This window comes from Gorilla gorilla, chromosome 7, assembly GCF_029281585.2.
Source record: "Gorilla gorilla gorilla isolate KB3781 chromosome 7, NHGRI_mGorGor1-v2.1_pri, whole genome shotgun sequence".
NCBI lineage: Eukaryota > Metazoa > Chordata > Mammalia > Primates > Hominidae > Gorilla > Gorilla gorilla.
The window spans coordinates 125,470,884-125,489,358 of NC_073231.2; the positions used below are offsets into that span (position 1 = coordinate 125,470,884).

Below are 18,475 nucleotides of genomic sequence, written 5' to 3' on the forward strand. Positions count from 1 at the left end.
AACTACGTGCCCATAGATCTCAAAGCCCACAGCCCACTGGTTAGTGTGGATATCCTAGATTACAGATAAGAACACAGAGTATGGAAATTACTTACTTAGTTTTTCAATATTAGGCATGACTTTGCTGCCTTTCTTCATGTATGATGCACGGAAGCCGTCCACGGAGAAGATGATTAATGGAGGGCGAACAAACCTTAAACAGTAACACATGAAGCTTTTAGAAACATTATTACCACAGAGTTGCCATTACGCCTAGTGATTCTCAATAATGGGAGCAATAATTTCCAAGAAAAAATTTCACCGGGCGTGATGGCTTAACGCTTATAATCCCAACACTTTGGGAGTCCAAGGCGGGCTGATCACCTGAGGTCAGGAGTTCGAGACCAGCCCGGCAACATGGTGAAACCCCCATCTCTACTACAAATACAAAAATTAGCTGCGCGTGGTGGCGGGCACCTGTAATCCCAGCTACTTGGGATGCTGAGGCAGGAGAATCACTTGAACAGGGGAGACGGATGTTGCAGTGAGTTGAGATCGCACCATTGCACTCCAGCCTGGGCGACAAGAGCGAAACTCCATCTCAAAAAAATAGAATAAAATAAAATAACCGAACATATTCATTTAACCATTTAACCACAAGCCAGTCGTGGTTAAATCAAGACTGCCCAACAAAAATACTCTGTCAGTCATTCATTATCTGAATTCTTGTGTATGAGATCTGTTAAGTTATGGTACAGATTAAGAAGTCATGAAACATTTCTGTTTTGTAACAAATAACACAGTGACCTGTTATTATTCATTGGTAGCTTTTTTTGAGATGAGCTATCAAGGCTGCCCTTTCTGCCTTGTTCTTCATGTCTGCGAAGATCATTTTTGTTCCGGGGATGTGCTTCTTGGGATTCTCCAAATACTCCATGAGTGTATCCTCTCCCCAGGAGATGCTTTTGTTCTTATAGGCCTCTGTATAAGAGAATCCAATGGCCTGATCTGTCTTCCCCACAAAGAGACCATGGAGATTTGACCCAGCCACCTGTTTGCCTCCCTTTTCAACAGTGTGGAACTGGGCACACTTCTGAACAAAAATTCTCTTGCCTTTTTCAACATCACCCATATTTAATTCTCTCTTTGGTCGCTGGTGCTATAAAGGTTCCCATTCAGAAGCCAGATGTCCCACTGCCTTGGATGCCTTTTTTTTTTTTTTAGAGGGGGTCTCTTTCATCCAGGCTGGAGTCCAGTGGCACAATCTGCGCTCAATGCAACCTCTGCCTCCTGGGTTCAAGCGATTCTCACGCCTCTGCCTCCCAAGTAGCTGGGATTACCAGCACTGGCTAATTTTTTTTGTATTTTTTTTTTAGTAGAGGCGGGGTGTCACCATGTTGGCCAGGCTGGTCTCAAACTTCTGACCTCAAATGATATGCCCGCCTCAGCCTCCCAAGTGCTGGGATTACAGGTGTGTAATCAATAAGTAATAATTACTTATTGGATAACATAGTTTTAAAGGTTCTCAGGACTTCCTCTTTCATTCCCCACTCCCCGCAAAATAGGCAAAACAAGAACCCCAGGAAAAACAATACTGAAAAAAAGTCTCAGCCAGAATATTCAGATGCACTTTGTAAAATCCTCAGCTGAGGTGGAATATATGGGATGTTCAGACCCCAGTATGTGCAGAGGTGATTGGAGAAAACTGGGGGGAAGAAAACTATCACCATTTCGAGACCTACCTTCGACCTTTCGACTCATGAATTACTCCTAAGTACTCATAAGTTTGCCTGTATAAGAGAATTTCAGTTCCACATTGTTTCTAAATACTTCTCTTTTCACTTCCTGTGAGAGTTTATCAGCTAATACATAAAACTTCAAAATAGTCATAAAATACACTTACCCTGCAGGGCATTCTGCGGCCTTTATTTCCTCACAGTCATCATCAACCCAATGCGACTCTCCTATAAGGAAAAATGGGTAAATGTATTGTTGAATCTAATTACAAATGCCATGCCTTGAAGCTCACAATTCCGGGATCTGTGTCCTGTTTGATACTTTCTTTATGGGATATAACAAAAGAAAAAAAAAATTCTGAAAAAAAAATCTAGTGTCTGGTTTGGCTTATAAAGTACAACCATACATGATGGGAAAGCTAAGATTTAATAACCACAAGTGGTGAGGTGTTTATTTGAGCCTTCCGAGTCTAAATGGTTTGTAGATTAAAAAAACCAGTGGCGTCAGTGAACAAAATTTCATGTTTGTATCCCTCCAGAAATAAACTGTTTGGTCATTAGATGGAACATTCTTTTCTCCACCACTGGAGATCTCAAAGCCATAGAAAGCATGGCAAAACTTCCCTTTAGATGCTAAAAAAAAAAAAAAAAAAAAAAAAAGAAGTCTTAGAATCTACAGAGATAATAAGTGGAAGATTACAATAGAAAGATTATTTGCCAATAAATCTCCACACAGCCCTTGAATTTAGAAAGAAAAAAATGCTAAATTTCACTTTTTATCTTCCACCAAGATCTAAGAGCATAATGTCGAGAATAGAGAACAGAAAAGGCCTCAGATAAAAAAATAAGCTTTCCTTTGAAGAAAATACAAGCTATCAAAAAGAATTTGCCTTAAATTATTTTAAGACAAACAAAAGTTTGTCTTAACATATCCTGAACAGAAGTAAAATTTGTAACCAACACATTGGAGAAATTGCTCCCATGTAAAGAGAACTGGAAATCTTCTCTGGTCAATAAGACTCTAACTACTGGACAATGGGGTAACTACTATGCTCCTTAAAATAAAGAAGATTTACTACACATATAGTAACCCAGAGCACACACGTGGGCCTCACAAAAGTACTGAAACTAGAATTTTAAACCAGTAAAAGCCAATGCTTAATGATTCAATGATCAATGATTCCAAGGGCTTCTTTTTTAAAAAAAAATTTATTTCTAACAGCCTTTGTGGCTTCCTGATACACTTACTGCACAGGCAAATTAAAAAGGAAAGGGAAATAAATTCTCAACCAATTTTATGCTTCAAAATAAAAGCATAATTATTGGGTAGGGGAAATTAACAATACAATAATTGTTTGGGTATGGGGAAATTCTTCAAATATATTAATATAACACCCTCTTGCCACAACTAAACACCTTACATATTGCAGAAGTGACTTGATTTTTTTCCTGAAATCTTTTAACGAACTTCTTAAATGTTCCACATCAGAGATAATGAAAAGGACTTGATTTTGAAATTTAAAAAGTGACTTACAAACAATAGATAAAGATTCTTGGATCTTCCCATCAACTTCTATAAGTGGGTTGCATGGCAACTTAAACCCATTAAAGAGAATAACTGCATCTTTTATATTTTCTGTAGTCCATTAACTATTTAATTGTTGGAATAAAAGCATCATATTCCACAATCAACCAGACAAAGCCAACATTCATGCATATATGGCTTTGGGGTATAACAGGAAATGCTGGCCCCCTCATCCCCTTTACCAGCAAGTACCCCCATCCCTGGGCAGTTGCCAATGCCTTGGTGAACAGTGTACATCCAATAGATAAAAAAGCCCTGGCTACTTGCCTGAAGAGTAGTGACCTGGATTTACTTTTCAGAGCAAGCAATAGAGGGAGGTGAGGCTAACTGAGAGCATGTCCTCACTTGTCTCTCCACACTCCTACTTCCCTATCCTGCTTCCCTTTCCTCCGACATGGTTTTCCTGCAGTATATCCGTTTCCTCAATAAACTGCATGTACCAAATTCCTGTCTCAGGATCTGCTTCTAGAAAACCTGACCTAAAACCAAGACAGGAGATTTAGAAATCTCTTCATTATTATGGTTCTGTCTAATTAAGAAATTCTGGTTTCTTCCCTTGTTACTTCAGATCAGTGAAATACAGAGTAGCAAAACTAATGAAGAAGCATGAGAAATTAAAAAGGACAATTCATTCCTTCCTCCCAAACTCATATCCAATGTGGTCTATTCCTAGCATCCAGGATCTCCTGGAGCACCTCCAGTTTTTATTCTTTTAAAGCTCAGGCCAATCCAAAGAAACACGTACCTTTGCAAACCACTTGGTAATTGGTACAGCAGTCTCCCCTGGCCAAGCAGTCCTCTGAGCAGTGACAGGCATTTTCTTCATTTCTGACTTCTCCACATCTGTCCTTAGTACACTCCCAGCCACGGGCTAAAATCATCCCAATAAAACATTTTCACTGCTGCACACTAACCAAATGAAAGAAGCCACAATTGCTTACAGGATCTCCAATGAAGAAAGCTAAAATCTCACATCATTTACTCTGCTTGTGAAATTTGAGTTGGCTTGAGGCCCAGAGGACATTTGGAGAACTTACAGATAAGATGAATTTCTAAGTTTTCAAATCAGAGAACAACATCAAAATGCAATTGGGTTCCTTTGGAGAAATGGGGCCCTGAAAGGCAAGCAAGTATCCCTACCATTCTCGAATTGTCCTAAAGGACCCAACAAATTTATGGCATCAAAGGTTTATGATAGGGCTATCTACTGTTGTAGGGACAGCCTCTATAGCTTGGCTCTTTTAATTTCTGAAGTGGGTGTGCTTAGCTTTATTTTTATTTTATTTATTTATTTATTTTTGACAGAGTCTTGCTCTCTTGCCCACTCTGGAGTGCTGTGGCGCAATCTCGGCTCACTGTAACCTCCGCCTCCCTGGTTCAAGCGATTATCCCGCCTCAGCCTCCTGAGTAGCTGGGATTACAAACATATGCCATCACGCCTGGCTAATTTTTGTATTTTTAGTAGAGACGGGGTTTCACCATGTTGGCCAGGCTGGTCTCAAACTCCTGACCTCAGGTGATCCTCCCACCTTGGCCTCCCAATGTGCTGGGATTACAGGCATGAGCCACAGCGCCTAGCCTAAAGTAGCTGTGCTTAGTGTTAATCAGTGTGATTCAAACACAAATAACAGGACAACTACATGGTTTCTATCTGCACCTGGAGGTTAAAGTCCTAAATAGGATGTGAAGAGTATAAAGGGGGCATTACAATGTTTGCTCAAGATTCTAACCACTGACCCATTGTGGTCCTACCTACAATGACAGGTCAGAGTTCCTACTTTCAAGCCAAGAAAATGGGTTACAGATTTCCCTCTGAACATACCTGATTGACAGCTCACTGCTTAATTCTTACATTCAGAAAAACAACCTTTCCATTTTAAAAGGAGTGCTGTGTTTTTTGACTTTTTCATCTGCTAGAGTGTAAGCGCCATGGCAGGCAAAGTGATACCTCTCTCTTCGCTATTCTATTTCCAGTGGCAGACTGCAAGCCTGGGAGACTGCGCCTGGCACATGCTAGGTGTTCAATCAATATGTATTAAATTGAATTGGAAATGACCATGGAGATAAAATATAACTCTTTAAATTCAGAACTACTCTATTGAGAACTTTCATAGTTAATTCATTTACTCATTGACTCTTATACCATGTTTTCCGTGTTCTCGGTGCCAGGATGTCATAAAGAACAGGAGAGACTAGGTCTGTCTTCATGGAGCTTACATTCCGATTGGAAAAGACAGATCATAGGCAAGTAAATCAATAAGCAAGATCATTTCAGCTTATGCCAAATGTTGTGAAGGAAGTAACAGGCGCCATTGATAGAGAAAGACAGGGTGAAATAGGTGCTACTCCAGGAAGTAGAATGGTCAAGAAAGGTGTCACTGAGCTAAAATACATGTGAACACTTCAGGTCTTTATCTCTTAAAATATGTGATAAGTGGAAAGAAATGATTTTGAAAGCAATCCTGCCTCTTAGTAATATTCTACCAAGAGAAACTATTGTTAGGTGAATACATTAATAAAGAGATATTACGGGCCAGGCTCAGTGGCTCATGTCTGTAATCCCACTACTTTGGGGGGCCGAGGCAGGTGGATCGTGAGGTCAGGAGTTCGAGACCAGCCTGGCCAACATGGTGAAACCCCGTCTCTACTAAAGATACAAAAAATTAGCCGGGCATGGTGGCGCATGCCTGTAATCCCAGCTACTCAGGAGGCTGAGGCAGGAGAATTGCTTGAACCCAGGAGGCAGAGGTTGCAGTGAGCCAAGATCATGCCATTGCACTCCAGCATGGGTGACAGGAGGAGACTCCGTCTAAAAAGATTAAAAAAAAAAAGAGATATTAGTTGTTTGGCATAGGTGCTACCCCTGCCCCTTTTGGTAAATCATTAGCCAGAAAACCATGCAACTACTATTTAATTTTTATTCTTTTAGAATTACCTTTGCATCCTGATTCTGCTGTCTGATATTTTTTGTTGTTTTGTTTTGTTTTTTTGAGACAGAGTCTCACTCTGTCGCCTGGGCTAGAGTGCAGTGGCATAATCTCAGCTCACTGCAACCTCTACCTTTCAGGTTCAAGTGATTCTCCTGACTCAGCTTCCCAAGAAACTGGGATTACAGGTGCCTCCCGCCATGCCTGGGTAATTTTTGTATTTTTAGTAGAGATGGGATTTCACCATGCTGGCCAGGCTGGTCTCGAACTCCTGACTTCAAGTGATCTGCCTCCCTCAGCCTCCCAAAGTGCTGAGATTACAGGCGTGAGCCACTATGCCCAGCCATTCTGATTTTTTAATATCCCGTTTCCATTCCTATCTCTTCTTGAGGAGATTAAGTGCTTAGAATTGCTTTTCCCATGACCTGCTCTTCCCAATGATGAGCAATTTTCTAAGGTTGCTTTGACTATAGATATTGTGGGGTTTTTTCAATTCAAGGTGATTCTATCCACCAATAAATTTTATTCCACTCCTAATTCCATAAGAAAATCACATCTACATTACTTACAAAAGAATATCATTATTAATAAGCTATGTTTATTGAGGAACTATTGTCTTTATGTACAAATGAAATATAAAATAAATCCAGAGTTTAAAGTGAACTATACACAAAGGACAAGTCAGTCATCTGTGTAATTTTCAAAGCAAACATGGGAATAAACATAAAAATTATTTAACCTTATTGGAAAATAAGGAGGAGGTCACCTACCAGATTATTTTAAAAATATTTTTAAAAATAAGAGTATTCAATGCTGAAAAGGAAGTGATGAAAGGCCCTTGTGTCCTTTGGTAGAAACATAAACTTTCAGAAGTATAATTTAGTAATGTATATTTAAATTTAAAAAAATGCACATATACTTTGACCCCAAAATCCCACTTCCAAAAATTTATCTTAAGGAGAATAGGCAAAAGTATGAATATGCATCAATTATATTCATTGATACATCATTCATAATAGCAAAACTTGGGGAAATATTCATTTAATTACTCAATGAATTAGGTTGCAAGAGTTCAATGGAATATTACATAGCCATTCAAAAGGATGATGTGTATAAAGATTTATTAATACAGATACTTTCGCACACATGCATATATATACACACAGTTGGAAGAGTATACATGCACACATAGATACATACTGAAAACACACACACACACAGAGTTATCAAAGTTTCGCTGAAACATTGTGGTTGTTTCTAGGCAGTGCTCCCTCAGCAAAGGAGAATCTCAGAGCCTTTTGTTTTTCTATTCATCCTTTTATTATTATTTGATATTTGATTCCTTCACATTCAGGATATGTTATCTTTGTACACAGGGAAATGGACTATAAGATATTATTATATCCCATCCTTAATAAATTGAGGAACAAAGGCATGAACTACATTCAAAAGAGAGCTAAGCTAGAGTCAGGGATTCATTACATTTTGCAAAGAATTCTAAGACCAGGAATCCAGAAGTTTGATATGACATGCCACAGACAAGATATTCAAGGTAAGGAGGAAACATAAAACATTAGTAAATTCCTCAGTGCCAAGCAAACACAGATTGCTGGCTTGAAATAATGTTTTAGAGCCAAAAAAAACTCTGCTGGAACATCTGTTCCATCTATACATTCAGCTTACAATAGTCTCAGCAATTTAGTTTGCAGACCCACAACTAAAAGAAACTGGGAGAAGTTCCAAAGGAAAGCAACCCCCAAAAAAGTGGTTAAATGGTTGGAAAATGTATTCTGCAAAAAACAGCCTAATGAAGCTGTTCTTATTGCAGGGACGCAGGAGGAAAACAAATCAGAACTAGTAACGAAGTTTATGTTGGATTTCATATAAATCAAGAGCTACCACTTAAGCAAAACACAGTAATAACTGTTTCTAATGATAACATTTGAAAGATCAAACTAATAGCAATGATAGTAAGAGTTAGGTCTTTGAAAGAATTGTCTAAGCATAAAAGTCCAAAAACAAGAAATAACCTGCCCAGGAAACCGTGGAAACTGCTTCTGGTGATGTCAAGAACAGCATTTACGGTTGTCTTTCTCAGGTAGTTTGAGTATGGTGTTGTCCAGAAGCATGGTGGATAGCTTACAAGATATCTCAAAAATCCTACCTGAAATATTGTGCTTTGAAAACAGAGTAGGTGGGATGGCAGAAGTCCCCAGAGGTGTTTTTCTCAACTCATGTGCATTCATACAGAAGCCTGTATATCCTGGTAACTGTTCCAGTACAGAAGAAATGTAAAGAAAGTCACCAAAAGTGTGGAGGAAGATTTTAGAGCTACCCAGAGCGTGAGACTCCAAACAGAATTCCATAACAATTTTCCATTTGCACAGACAGCAGGGAATGACAGGCACACTAACAGTTACTGTGCAATAAGATGAAGTGAAACAAATGCTAGAAGCTGGGAAAGCAAGAAAAAAATTTTTTTTAAGAATGTACACAGTTAGGCCAGGCACAGTGGCTCACTTCTATAATCCTAGCACTTTGGGAGGCTGAGGCGGGAAGATTGCTTGAAGCCAGGAGTTCAAGACCAACCTGACCAACACAGTGAGATGCTATCTCTTAATAAATAAATAAATAATAAAAAAGAACATACACAATTTTAGCCCACACACCCTAGCAGTGAATGTGGGAATTGACAGCAAGATATAGAAAGGATGAAGGTGAAGAAACAAAAACGAAAACAAAAAACATTTGCAAAACCAGCACATCATGACTGCAGCTGCAAAGAACCTTTCTCTGCTGGATCCTGTGTGGAAACAATGGTCATTGACATAGGGTATGCTCTTCATACAACCAATAATCATTCAACAAACAAAACTAGAATCCACAGTTTGGATAGACCAAAGCAGGGTGGCCACTCCAGGATGCATACAATAGCAGGCAGTCTTTAAGCCATCTACTTGAAGGTAGAGAGGACTCATAAGTTACGTACCTGTCTTCAAACACAGCTCATCAAAGTCATGGCAGCAACTGGTATAGCTCTTACACAAGTTGTCACAGCGACAATCAGGAGGTCCAGCCTCTTGAAGTTCAAAGCACCTGCCCTTGCAAGATCCGGAGATGTTGGTCCAGGGGGAGTCTGATAGCACTGCAAAGAACAAGAGGCAAAAAAAATGGACTGGAGAGTGGTCATGTCACCATGGAAAGGTGGCACTGGGAAGCTGTGCGGTGTGATGCTGCAGTGGACTCTGGAGGAGAACACTGGCTCCATTACTTACTACCCATGTACTCTGGGCAGGTTGCCCAACTTCCTTGTTCTACGATTTCCTCATCTGTAAAGTGGGGGACTCATAAAAGTAACTCTATGTTGAAAAGAGAATTAAATGAATCAATCCATGTAAAACACTTAGCCGCATGTCAGACATATAGAAAGAGTAACAAGTGTTGGTGATTTGTTCAATTACTATTTATAATTATTATTACTGCAAATCTGTGATGATTAGTGCCCCTGTGGGTGCTAACGATGACCACAGAGAACAGTACCTTGATCTATATCCTTAGAAACAAGACAGCATGTCCCTATTTAAACATCCAAAACTTTTTACAAGGAAAATTCAGCTCAAATGTTCCAAGAACAGAACGAATATATGAGATTGGAATAGAAGACTTTTACAGTTTCAGCTAGTGTTTTACAAATACAAGCTCTACAATCTGGGCTTCTCAAAAAACTCCTCCATCAATATTTTCACATGATATAAGTGTATATCAGAAATCAAAAGAATCAACTAAAATTTGGGGAAAAAAAGAATTCAGTGAGATCAAAATTCCACAAATTTGTAATATACACACAATATAGTTTCAAAATTAAATGGAAGTTTCATTCTCAATAGGGCCTAAATGATAAAATAGCTAGGTATTTTATTTGGTATAAATTTAATCATATGTATGTAGAACCTACATACATAAGAAAAGTCTACCAAAAAAAAATGTTTAAGATCTAATTAAGGTGGGGGCAAGGTGCCTCATACCTATAATCCCAGCACTTTGGGAGGCCGAGGTTGGTGGATCATCTGAGGTCAGGAGTTCGAGACCAGCCTGGCCAACACAGTAAAACCCAGTCTCTACTAAAAATACAAAAATTAGCCCAGCGTGGTGGCAGGTGCCTGTAATATCAGCTACTCGGGAGGCTGAGGCAGGAGAATTGCCCGAACCTGGGAGGCAGAGGTTGCAGTGAGCAGAGATCGCACTATTGCACTCCAGCCTGGGTAACAGAGTGAAACTCCATCTTAAAAAAAAAAAAATATATATATATATATATGATCTAATTAAAATGAAAGACATACCACCTTAAAGGTAAAAATATCAATATTATAAAAATATTAATGCTTCCTAAACAAACCAGAAGACTCAATGCAATCACAGCCAAAAATACTGAGAGTTCATGAAACTTGAAAAAATATTAAACACTTATTTAAAAATAAAATATTTTAAAATAGAAAACCTCTGAAAAGGAAAAGTAATTTGATAAAGACTAGATAGCAAAGTATATTCTGAAGTTAAATAATCAAAGTAGTCTGATACTAGAAAATAAGTAGATTAATGTTGTGGATGGGACCCAATCAGTAAGTAGGGACTATAAATAATTAAGTTAGAGTCTCATCTCAATATACAAAATAATTTCTGATAAATGGAAAATATAAACAGCCTCATAACTGTTTCCAGGAATTAAAATTTTTGTAAAGTAGAATGTAATTTAGAAAGACCTATCAACATGTTTAAATGTTTATAAATGTTTCACCCAGAAATTCTATTACTAGAAATTTACCATTTACACATATTTGCAAAAGTTTGCCAAGCTACATGTACAAAAAATGTCCATTGTTCATTGCAGTCCTTTTATTACAGGTAAAGAGATCCTGAAATCAACCAAAGTTGTTTTTCCCGTCAAGAAAGAAAGAATCGCTATATCCATAAGTGGACTATTGCACCATAAGAGGACTATTGCACACTCCTTAAAAAGAATGAGTCAGATCGGTGTAGGCTAATATGGAAAGATCTACAAAATATATAAATAAGTTGTTTAAAGAATAAATACAGGATAGAGTGTTATATATTAGACTTTGTGTTTAAAAATAGAGATAAACAGGGCAATAAGGATAGAAATGAAGATAGAAATAAAAACAGAGCCAAAACTAGAGATGAGTGAGAGACAGGGTAGGGCAGAAGGAGGGAGAAAATGTCCAAGTTTCTATCACATTTTTAAAATGCAGGTGTGAACAAACTTTTTCCTTCTGTAAGAAACAGTTTACGGAATTACATTTAGGGAAAATGAGAAAGAAAGAGGAAGAAGATTTTTACCTTCCTGTTGTTTGAAATTTCTAACATTCTACAAATTCACAGGTAGTTGCCTGGTCTTTTTGTTTGCTTACTTACTTTCTCTTTCCTTCTCTTTCATTATATATAAATACCATACAATATATGTGCGTGTGGGTATGTATATTTATGTACAAAATATATACTGTATAATATATGTCTGTGTGGGTATGTATACATATGCACAAAATATATGTCATATATGTATGTGTGGGTATGTGTATATGTACAAAATATATACCGTATAATAGATGTGTGTGTGGGTATGTATATATATGTACAAAATATATACCATATAATATATGTGTGTGTGGGTATGTGTATATATGTATAAAATATATACCGTATAATATATGTAAATATCCTAACAAATATTATTGACATGCGATTTATAATTTTATTTTCTTATTTACATGCTTATCAATTTTTCATTTTTTATAATTCATGTCTTACTTTTAAAATCAAGAAAAAGCAAGAAGCAGAAGAACAGATGTTAAATGTCACTTCTAGGTTCACCCAAGCCATTTATCTGAACATTCTGCTCATCCCTTAGTCCTTTGTCCTCGTTAAAGTCTTAAAGTCAGAGTCATCCAATCCCAGCCTTTATGGCATCAGATCAGTTCAACTAAAGCAAACAGATTTACCAGACCACGAGATGTGAAACACTTTTGCATGGTTGCTCCTAGGATTTTGAAAGACATACAAACCATACGAGTTCAGTTTAGAAAATAATATTCATTTCCAATGCAGTGGTCCATAAAGCACATTTTTCTATTGTCTTTGACCAACCTATCAACAGTGCATGCTGAACCATAAGAAACCATGGAGGCAGGAGGGGTTGAGAAGTAAAAAAAAAAAAAAAAAAAAAAAATTAAAAAACAGAAAGAAATAGAGAAAGTCCTACAGTAAAAATAAATATAAGGAAAGTACTTACAATTGAATATTCCTTAAGGATACTGCTTAGATAGACTCATTTCAACAGCGTTCTAGTAAATTTTCAGTAGAATTCATTCCCACGAGCTGCTTAAATAAATAAGCTTAGCTATGCTGATAGCTGAGATACTTCAAAGAGATCTAAAGGCAATTTGTTTACAGATGTGCGGTGTTCCTGCATGCATTTGAAATTGTCCTGCAACCACGCGCCTTGCTTTCCTTCATCATCATTTCTTCCCTATTTCTTTCATTCTTTTTTTTTTTTTTTTTTGAGACAGAGTTTTGCTCTTGTTGCCCAGGCTGGAGTGTGCAATGGTGTGATCTCGGCTCACTGCAACCTCTGCCTCCCGGGTTCAAAGGGTTCTCCTGCCTCAGCCTCCTGAGTAGCTGGGATTAGAGGCACCCATCACCACATCCAGCAATTTTTGTATTTTTAGTAGAGACAGGGTTTCACCATGTTGGTCAGGCTGGTCTTTAACTCCTGACCTCAGGTAATCCACCTGCTTTGGCCTCCCAAAGTGCTGGGGTTACAGGCTTGAGCCACCACACCCAGCCTATTTCTTTCTTTACTTTCAGAGTATCTGTGTGAATTTTTAGCCACATTTAATCTTTCTTCACTCATTCACCTTATTTTTACTATTTTCTTACAACATTAATCATTCTCTAAATTTGTCCTTTGCTTTGTTTTTGAAAAATAATTGAATCTCACTTAATAGTCGGTCCCTATCAGTTACAGTTCTTGCTAAACCTAAAGACAAGCAAAACTAAAGACAACTTTGTTAGGGTTAGCCTTACACTCATAATGCCAAGATGTATCTCAAAAGAAGTACTGTACTTAAGATCAAGTTATTGACAGCTTCAAATTAGAGTATATTCCTGGGGCTGGGTGGATTAGGATATACCTATGTCAAAATTCATTCTCGGATGATTTGAATTCAGCTGAGAATGACAGGAAGGAAAAAGGGAAGGTAGTTTGAGCCATATAGAACCTCTTATAAACCAATAACCCAAATAAATTTGAGCTGCTATCTCTTTTTTTTTTCTTTTTTTTTCTTTTCTGAGACGGAGTTTTGCTCTTGTCACCCAGGCTGGAGTGTAATGGCGCGATCTCAGCTCACTGCAACCCCCGCCTCCTGGGTTCAAGTGATTCTCCTGCCTCAGCCTCCCGAGTAGCTGGAATAACAGGCACCTGCCACTATGCCCGGCTAATTTTTTGTATTTTTGGTAGAGACGGGGTTTCACCATGTTGGTCAGGCTGGTCTTGAACGCCTAACCTCTTGATCCGCCTGCCTCGGCCTCCCAAAGTGCTCGGATTACAGGCGTGAGCCACTGCGCCCAGCCATGCTGCTATCTTTTTTTGTTTTTTTTGTTTTTTTTTTTTTTTTTGAGACGGAGTCTTGCTCTGTCACCCAGGCTGGAGTGCGGTGGCGCAATCTTGGCTCACTACAAGCTCTGTCTTCTGGGTTCACACCATTCTCCTGCCTCAGCCTGCTGAGTAGCTGGGACTACAGCCGCCCACCACCATGCCCGGCTAATTTTTTGTATTTTTAGTACAGACCGGGTTTCACCATGTTAGCCAGGATGGTCTCAATCTCCTGACCTTGTGATCCGCCCACCTTGGCCTTCCAAAGTGCTGGGATTACAGGCGTGAGCCACCGTGCCCAGTCTATCTCTTTTAAATAAAATAGAGTGAGTGTATGATGACACTCAGTAATGCCACACACTCCTGTGTGCAATGGAAGAGACAATCTTGATGAGTGTACAAAAAAATAAACAAAATGATTAAATTAACAAATAAATAAAATAGAACAATAGAGTGGAATATTCACTCTGCCTTTCCAGGGTCTATTCCATCCCAGCCATCTTCTTTCACGACAAGCTCTAGTCCCAACTGTTTTCCTAGGAGTTCTGCAATCCACCTTCATATTCTTTTTTTAATCATTTTTTATGGATGAATAATAGAGGTACATAGTTTTGGGGTGATAATACATTCATGTAGTTGATAAAAATCAAGTCAGTATACTTGGAGTCTTCACGTTCCCTGTCCTCCCTACACCCAGCCTAAGATGTTTAAAATCAAGAAAAAGCAAGAAGCAGAAGGAGAACGATGTTAAATGTCATTTCCAGGCTCGCCCAAGCCATTTATCTGAACATTCTGCTCATCCGTCAGTCCTTTGTTCCTGCATGCATTTGAAGTTTTTAGGACTTCTCTCTTTATTGTACCTGATATCATGTCAAATAGGGAAAGATTATCCGATTTGTTAGAAGTCTGAGTTTTAAAATCTGTTGTCTTCCTTTACTTGACCTAAATCAAGAGAACATTGATGTAAGCACTTCAGATGTGTAACTTATTGAGAGGCGGGATGAAAACTGAAACATCAATGAACTTGTGGTATCCCAAATTTTTCACCATTACTGAGATGGCCATAAAAGCTCAGAAAACAACTAAAACAAACAAAAAGTACTCTCCAAATGTATCAAGGCAGAAATATGTGGTAAGTATGATGGAGGCTTGAAATTTCTTATGAGGCATTTGCTAATACCTTTATGAGATTCAAATTCTATTGCCGCCTTTTAAAATACATATTCAAATGATGTTATTTTACTTCAAAGATGCAAGTCAGTTCCAGAATCTTGAAAAACAAATGTTCATAGCTTTATATAGTGTTCTTTTAAAAAATAGAAACCTCAAATTTTAAAATACACATAGGTACATATATGACATGTATAACAACAATGCAATGCATTTCTTATTTTTCACAGAAGCATAATTTCATGATTTAAAGAAACACCAATGTAAAACATACTTTATTTCATTCAAATTCATAATTCTGACAGAAACAGGTACAACTACTTTTACTTACGTCAACTTTATGTCTAAAATATTCCATCTTACAATATGTATAGAGAGGTAGGGTTGTAGAATTCTAGAGCCGGCCGGGCACGGTGGCTCACGCCTGTAATCCCAGCACTTTGGGAGGCCAAGGTGGGCCGATCACCTGAGGTTGGGAGTTCAAGACCAGCCTGACAAACATGGAGAAAACCCATCTCTACTAAAAATACAAAATTAGCCAGGCATGGGGGTGCTCGCCTGTAATCTCAGCTAGGGCTGAGGCAGGAGAATTGCTTGAGGTGGAGGTTGCAGTGAGCCGAGATCATGCCATTGCACTCCAGCCTGGGCAACAAGAGCAAAACTCCATCTCAAAAAACAACAACAAAAAAAGAATTCTAGTGCCATCTGTTCCATAAGATACAACAAAACTATTGATGATTTAAACTATTGGAAGGAGCCTAACCGATGACAAAAGTTATGGCCAAAGCATTACTTGATCTAAGGCTCCCAATCATATTTCCCTCTAAATGCCCCCCGTAAAGATGCAAATACTCAAATCTGGATGATGGCCAATAGAAGAGGCAGTATTTAAGTTTGGAAACATTTAGCTTAGCCTAAAGGGGGAAGGTTCTTCTAAGCTTTGTCTGCTCCTGTTTATGATACTGCTCTCTATCTGTTCCTCCCATTCTCCTTGGTTCTTAGCCCAGGTGTTTCCTGAAAGTGAGAGTAAAATCTTAAAATGTGTTACCAGCTGTGGTTATACCAGCTCCTTTTCTCAAGAGCGTTAAAACAGGACAAGTTCCCCTGTGTCTGCTGCCCTGTTTGAAGCATAACCCACAGGGCAAGGCAGAGGACAGTGCGTGTGGCATTCAAGATGCTGCCCAGCTCTAGAGTTAATACTGTATTATGCCTCTTCTGGAGTATATGGTTCGTTCTTTCTGGTCATACTTTTTTTGTATTGAATTTGCCATTTTTTATTGATGCTTCTGACCTCATTTTTTAGTAAATAGAACTTACACACAGGTCTACACGTCAGTATCTTTGCTTCCTAAATACATAACTTTTTATAAATATCCATTACTGCAACATCACTGTTCTCTCCTCTTCACAGCTGCTAGGCCAGATTTCATAAACTTTTTTTTTTTAATAAAGAGGTCCACCTGGGAAGTTTTTAAACACCTGTGCTTTCAAAACATTTATAAATACAATGTCCTGACCGGCCTCGGTGACTCATGCCTGTAATCCTAGCACTTTGGGAGGCCGAGGCGAGTGGATCACCTGAGGTCAGGAGTTCGAGAGGAGCATGGCTAACATGGTGAAACCTCATCTCTACTAAAAATACAAAAATTAGCCGGGCGCGGTGGTGGGCGCCTGTAATCTCAGCTACTCGGGAGGCTGAGGCAGGAGAATCGCTTGAACCTGGGAGGTGGAGGTTGCAGTGAGCTGAGATCACGCCACTGCACTCCAGTCTGGGTGACAGAGTGAGACTCTCTCTCAAAAAATAAATACATACATACATACATACATACATACATACATACATACATACACACAATGTCCTCATATAGAGCTCACAAACTAGAAGGAAAAAAAAAGATTTCTACGTAATTGAAGTTAAAAGTTAAAAACTTTAATTCAACATCTAAACCACTTAAATAGAATTTAATGGTCATCAGTAGCATAAATCTGAATGATTTGCACATCTGCTACCAAACAATAAAATGTTGTCATTTAAAATTAAAGGTATTGTTAACTCAATAAGGTATAAGTTTAAACACTGGCCTTCAAACCTAATTGAAGATTAATTAAATGAATTATCATATACTTAACACCTTATAGTTCTCATCAGCCTTAAAGGCATTTTCAAAAACTTTTTCAGATAAATAAAAGCGACTTTATCCCCATTTTCCTGGTTGGAAAATTAGATCTCTAGGCCTTGTATGAGTTAGCCAAGGCCTGGACAAAATTTTAGATCATCTCACTGTAACTACAGTATTTTTTTCATTAACAAAAGGTTTTTCAAACTTTTGTACATAGTTTTCAAATTTTAGAAGTTCTTTTCAAAATATAATTTTGGGGAAGATTTGCTGATTTTATTGATTCAAAAATCTAGGCTGAACTTCATGGAAGACTGAGGTTTCTGAGTATGTAAACTAGATAGAAGAGTCTACAGTTTTCAGATAGATGAAGAATCACTACACTACAGCCACATTTAACAAAGAACTGAAAAATCTGTACCCTCCTTAGCTTCCAGTTCAGATAATTTCATTCCATTGACTCAAACTCCCCAATTTCTACCTGAAATTTCACATAAAGCCCCATGACAGGATAATCCTAATGACAGAGTTTTGCTCACAGAGCAAATGGCTGATCTATGTCCCCTTTACAGTTTCCTGCATTCTCCCATGCCAACATTTAAATAGCTTTTCATTGCAGAGCAAAATTTCTAAAATTATCAAATGAACATAAACCTTCTCACTTCTAGTACCATTTTCTGATTTCCCTATGATTCTCAAAGAAAAGCTTTACCCATAAAGTTGTTAGTGACAGTCTACATTTCATATGAACCTATGAATTTCATTCACATACTTTTCAACTTTCCTTTCAAGCCACTAAAAACAATAATGAATTAAACTGAGCTTTTAAGTCTCTGTTAGCCAGCTATTCACAAGCTCACAAATTTCCTTTTGTCTTTTAAGAATTAAATTACTTACATATCAAAGAGGATATTCTATTTCCACCTGGAGACAGTTTCTAAATCACAAGTTTCAATAAAATAGACTCCTGCATAACACCACAAACATACACACTGCAAGTGCACATGAGTGCACAGACACCTGTAGACATATAAAGTCTCTTGCAGTCTTAAAAGCAAATCAAGTGGGCCACATCAGACATATGAGAAAAAGATGTCAAACTAAATCACAGTTATGGCTTATATTTTCTTAGAAAATTTATTCCAGCCATCTCACCATCTCATTAACCTGAATGCCCATTGTATTTACCCAACAGAATTATAAGTAGCTTTTCTCATTTCATATCTCCTAATAAATCTATAAATCTTTTATGACCTGGTATAAAAAATCCTGTTCAGCCATTATTTCCTACGCTA

At 38.0% G+C, this 18,475-nt stretch overlaps 2 protein-coding genes across 16 annotated transcripts in view; both read right to left on the reverse strand.

Moving 5' to 3' along the window:
* The window catches only part of ENPP2 (ectonucleotide pyrophosphatase/phosphodiesterase 2), a 116,891-nt gene that overhangs the window by 60,455 nt on the left and 37,961 nt on the right, over window positions 1–18,475 (reverse strand). For all 15 annotated transcript variants that reach the window (XM_055349355.2, XM_019032658.4, XM_055349343.2 and 12 more), the window contains exons 3-6: window positions 9,217–9,372; window positions 4,046–4,171; window positions 1,883–1,943; window positions 96–193 (exon numbers count right to left, since the gene is read on the reverse strand). In XM_055349355.2, coding sequence (XP_055205330.2) covers window positions 96–193; window positions 1,883–1,943; window positions 4,046–4,171; window positions 9,217–9,372 — 441 coding nt within the window. The remainder of the gene's footprint in view (window positions 1–95; window positions 194–1,882; window positions 1,944–4,045; window positions 4,172–9,216; window positions 9,373–18,475) is intronic.
* Window positions 210–1,508, reverse strand: LOC109027916 (cytochrome c-like). The gene is made up of 2 exons (XM_063709449.1): window positions 787–1,508; window positions 210–554 (listed from the first exon to the last, which is right to left on the reverse strand). The coding sequence occupies exon 1, from the start codon at window positions 1,109–1,111 to the stop codon at window positions 797–799; it is 315 nt and encodes a 104-aa protein (XP_063565519.1). The 5' UTR covers window positions 1,112–1,508; the 3' UTR covers window positions 210–554; window positions 787–796.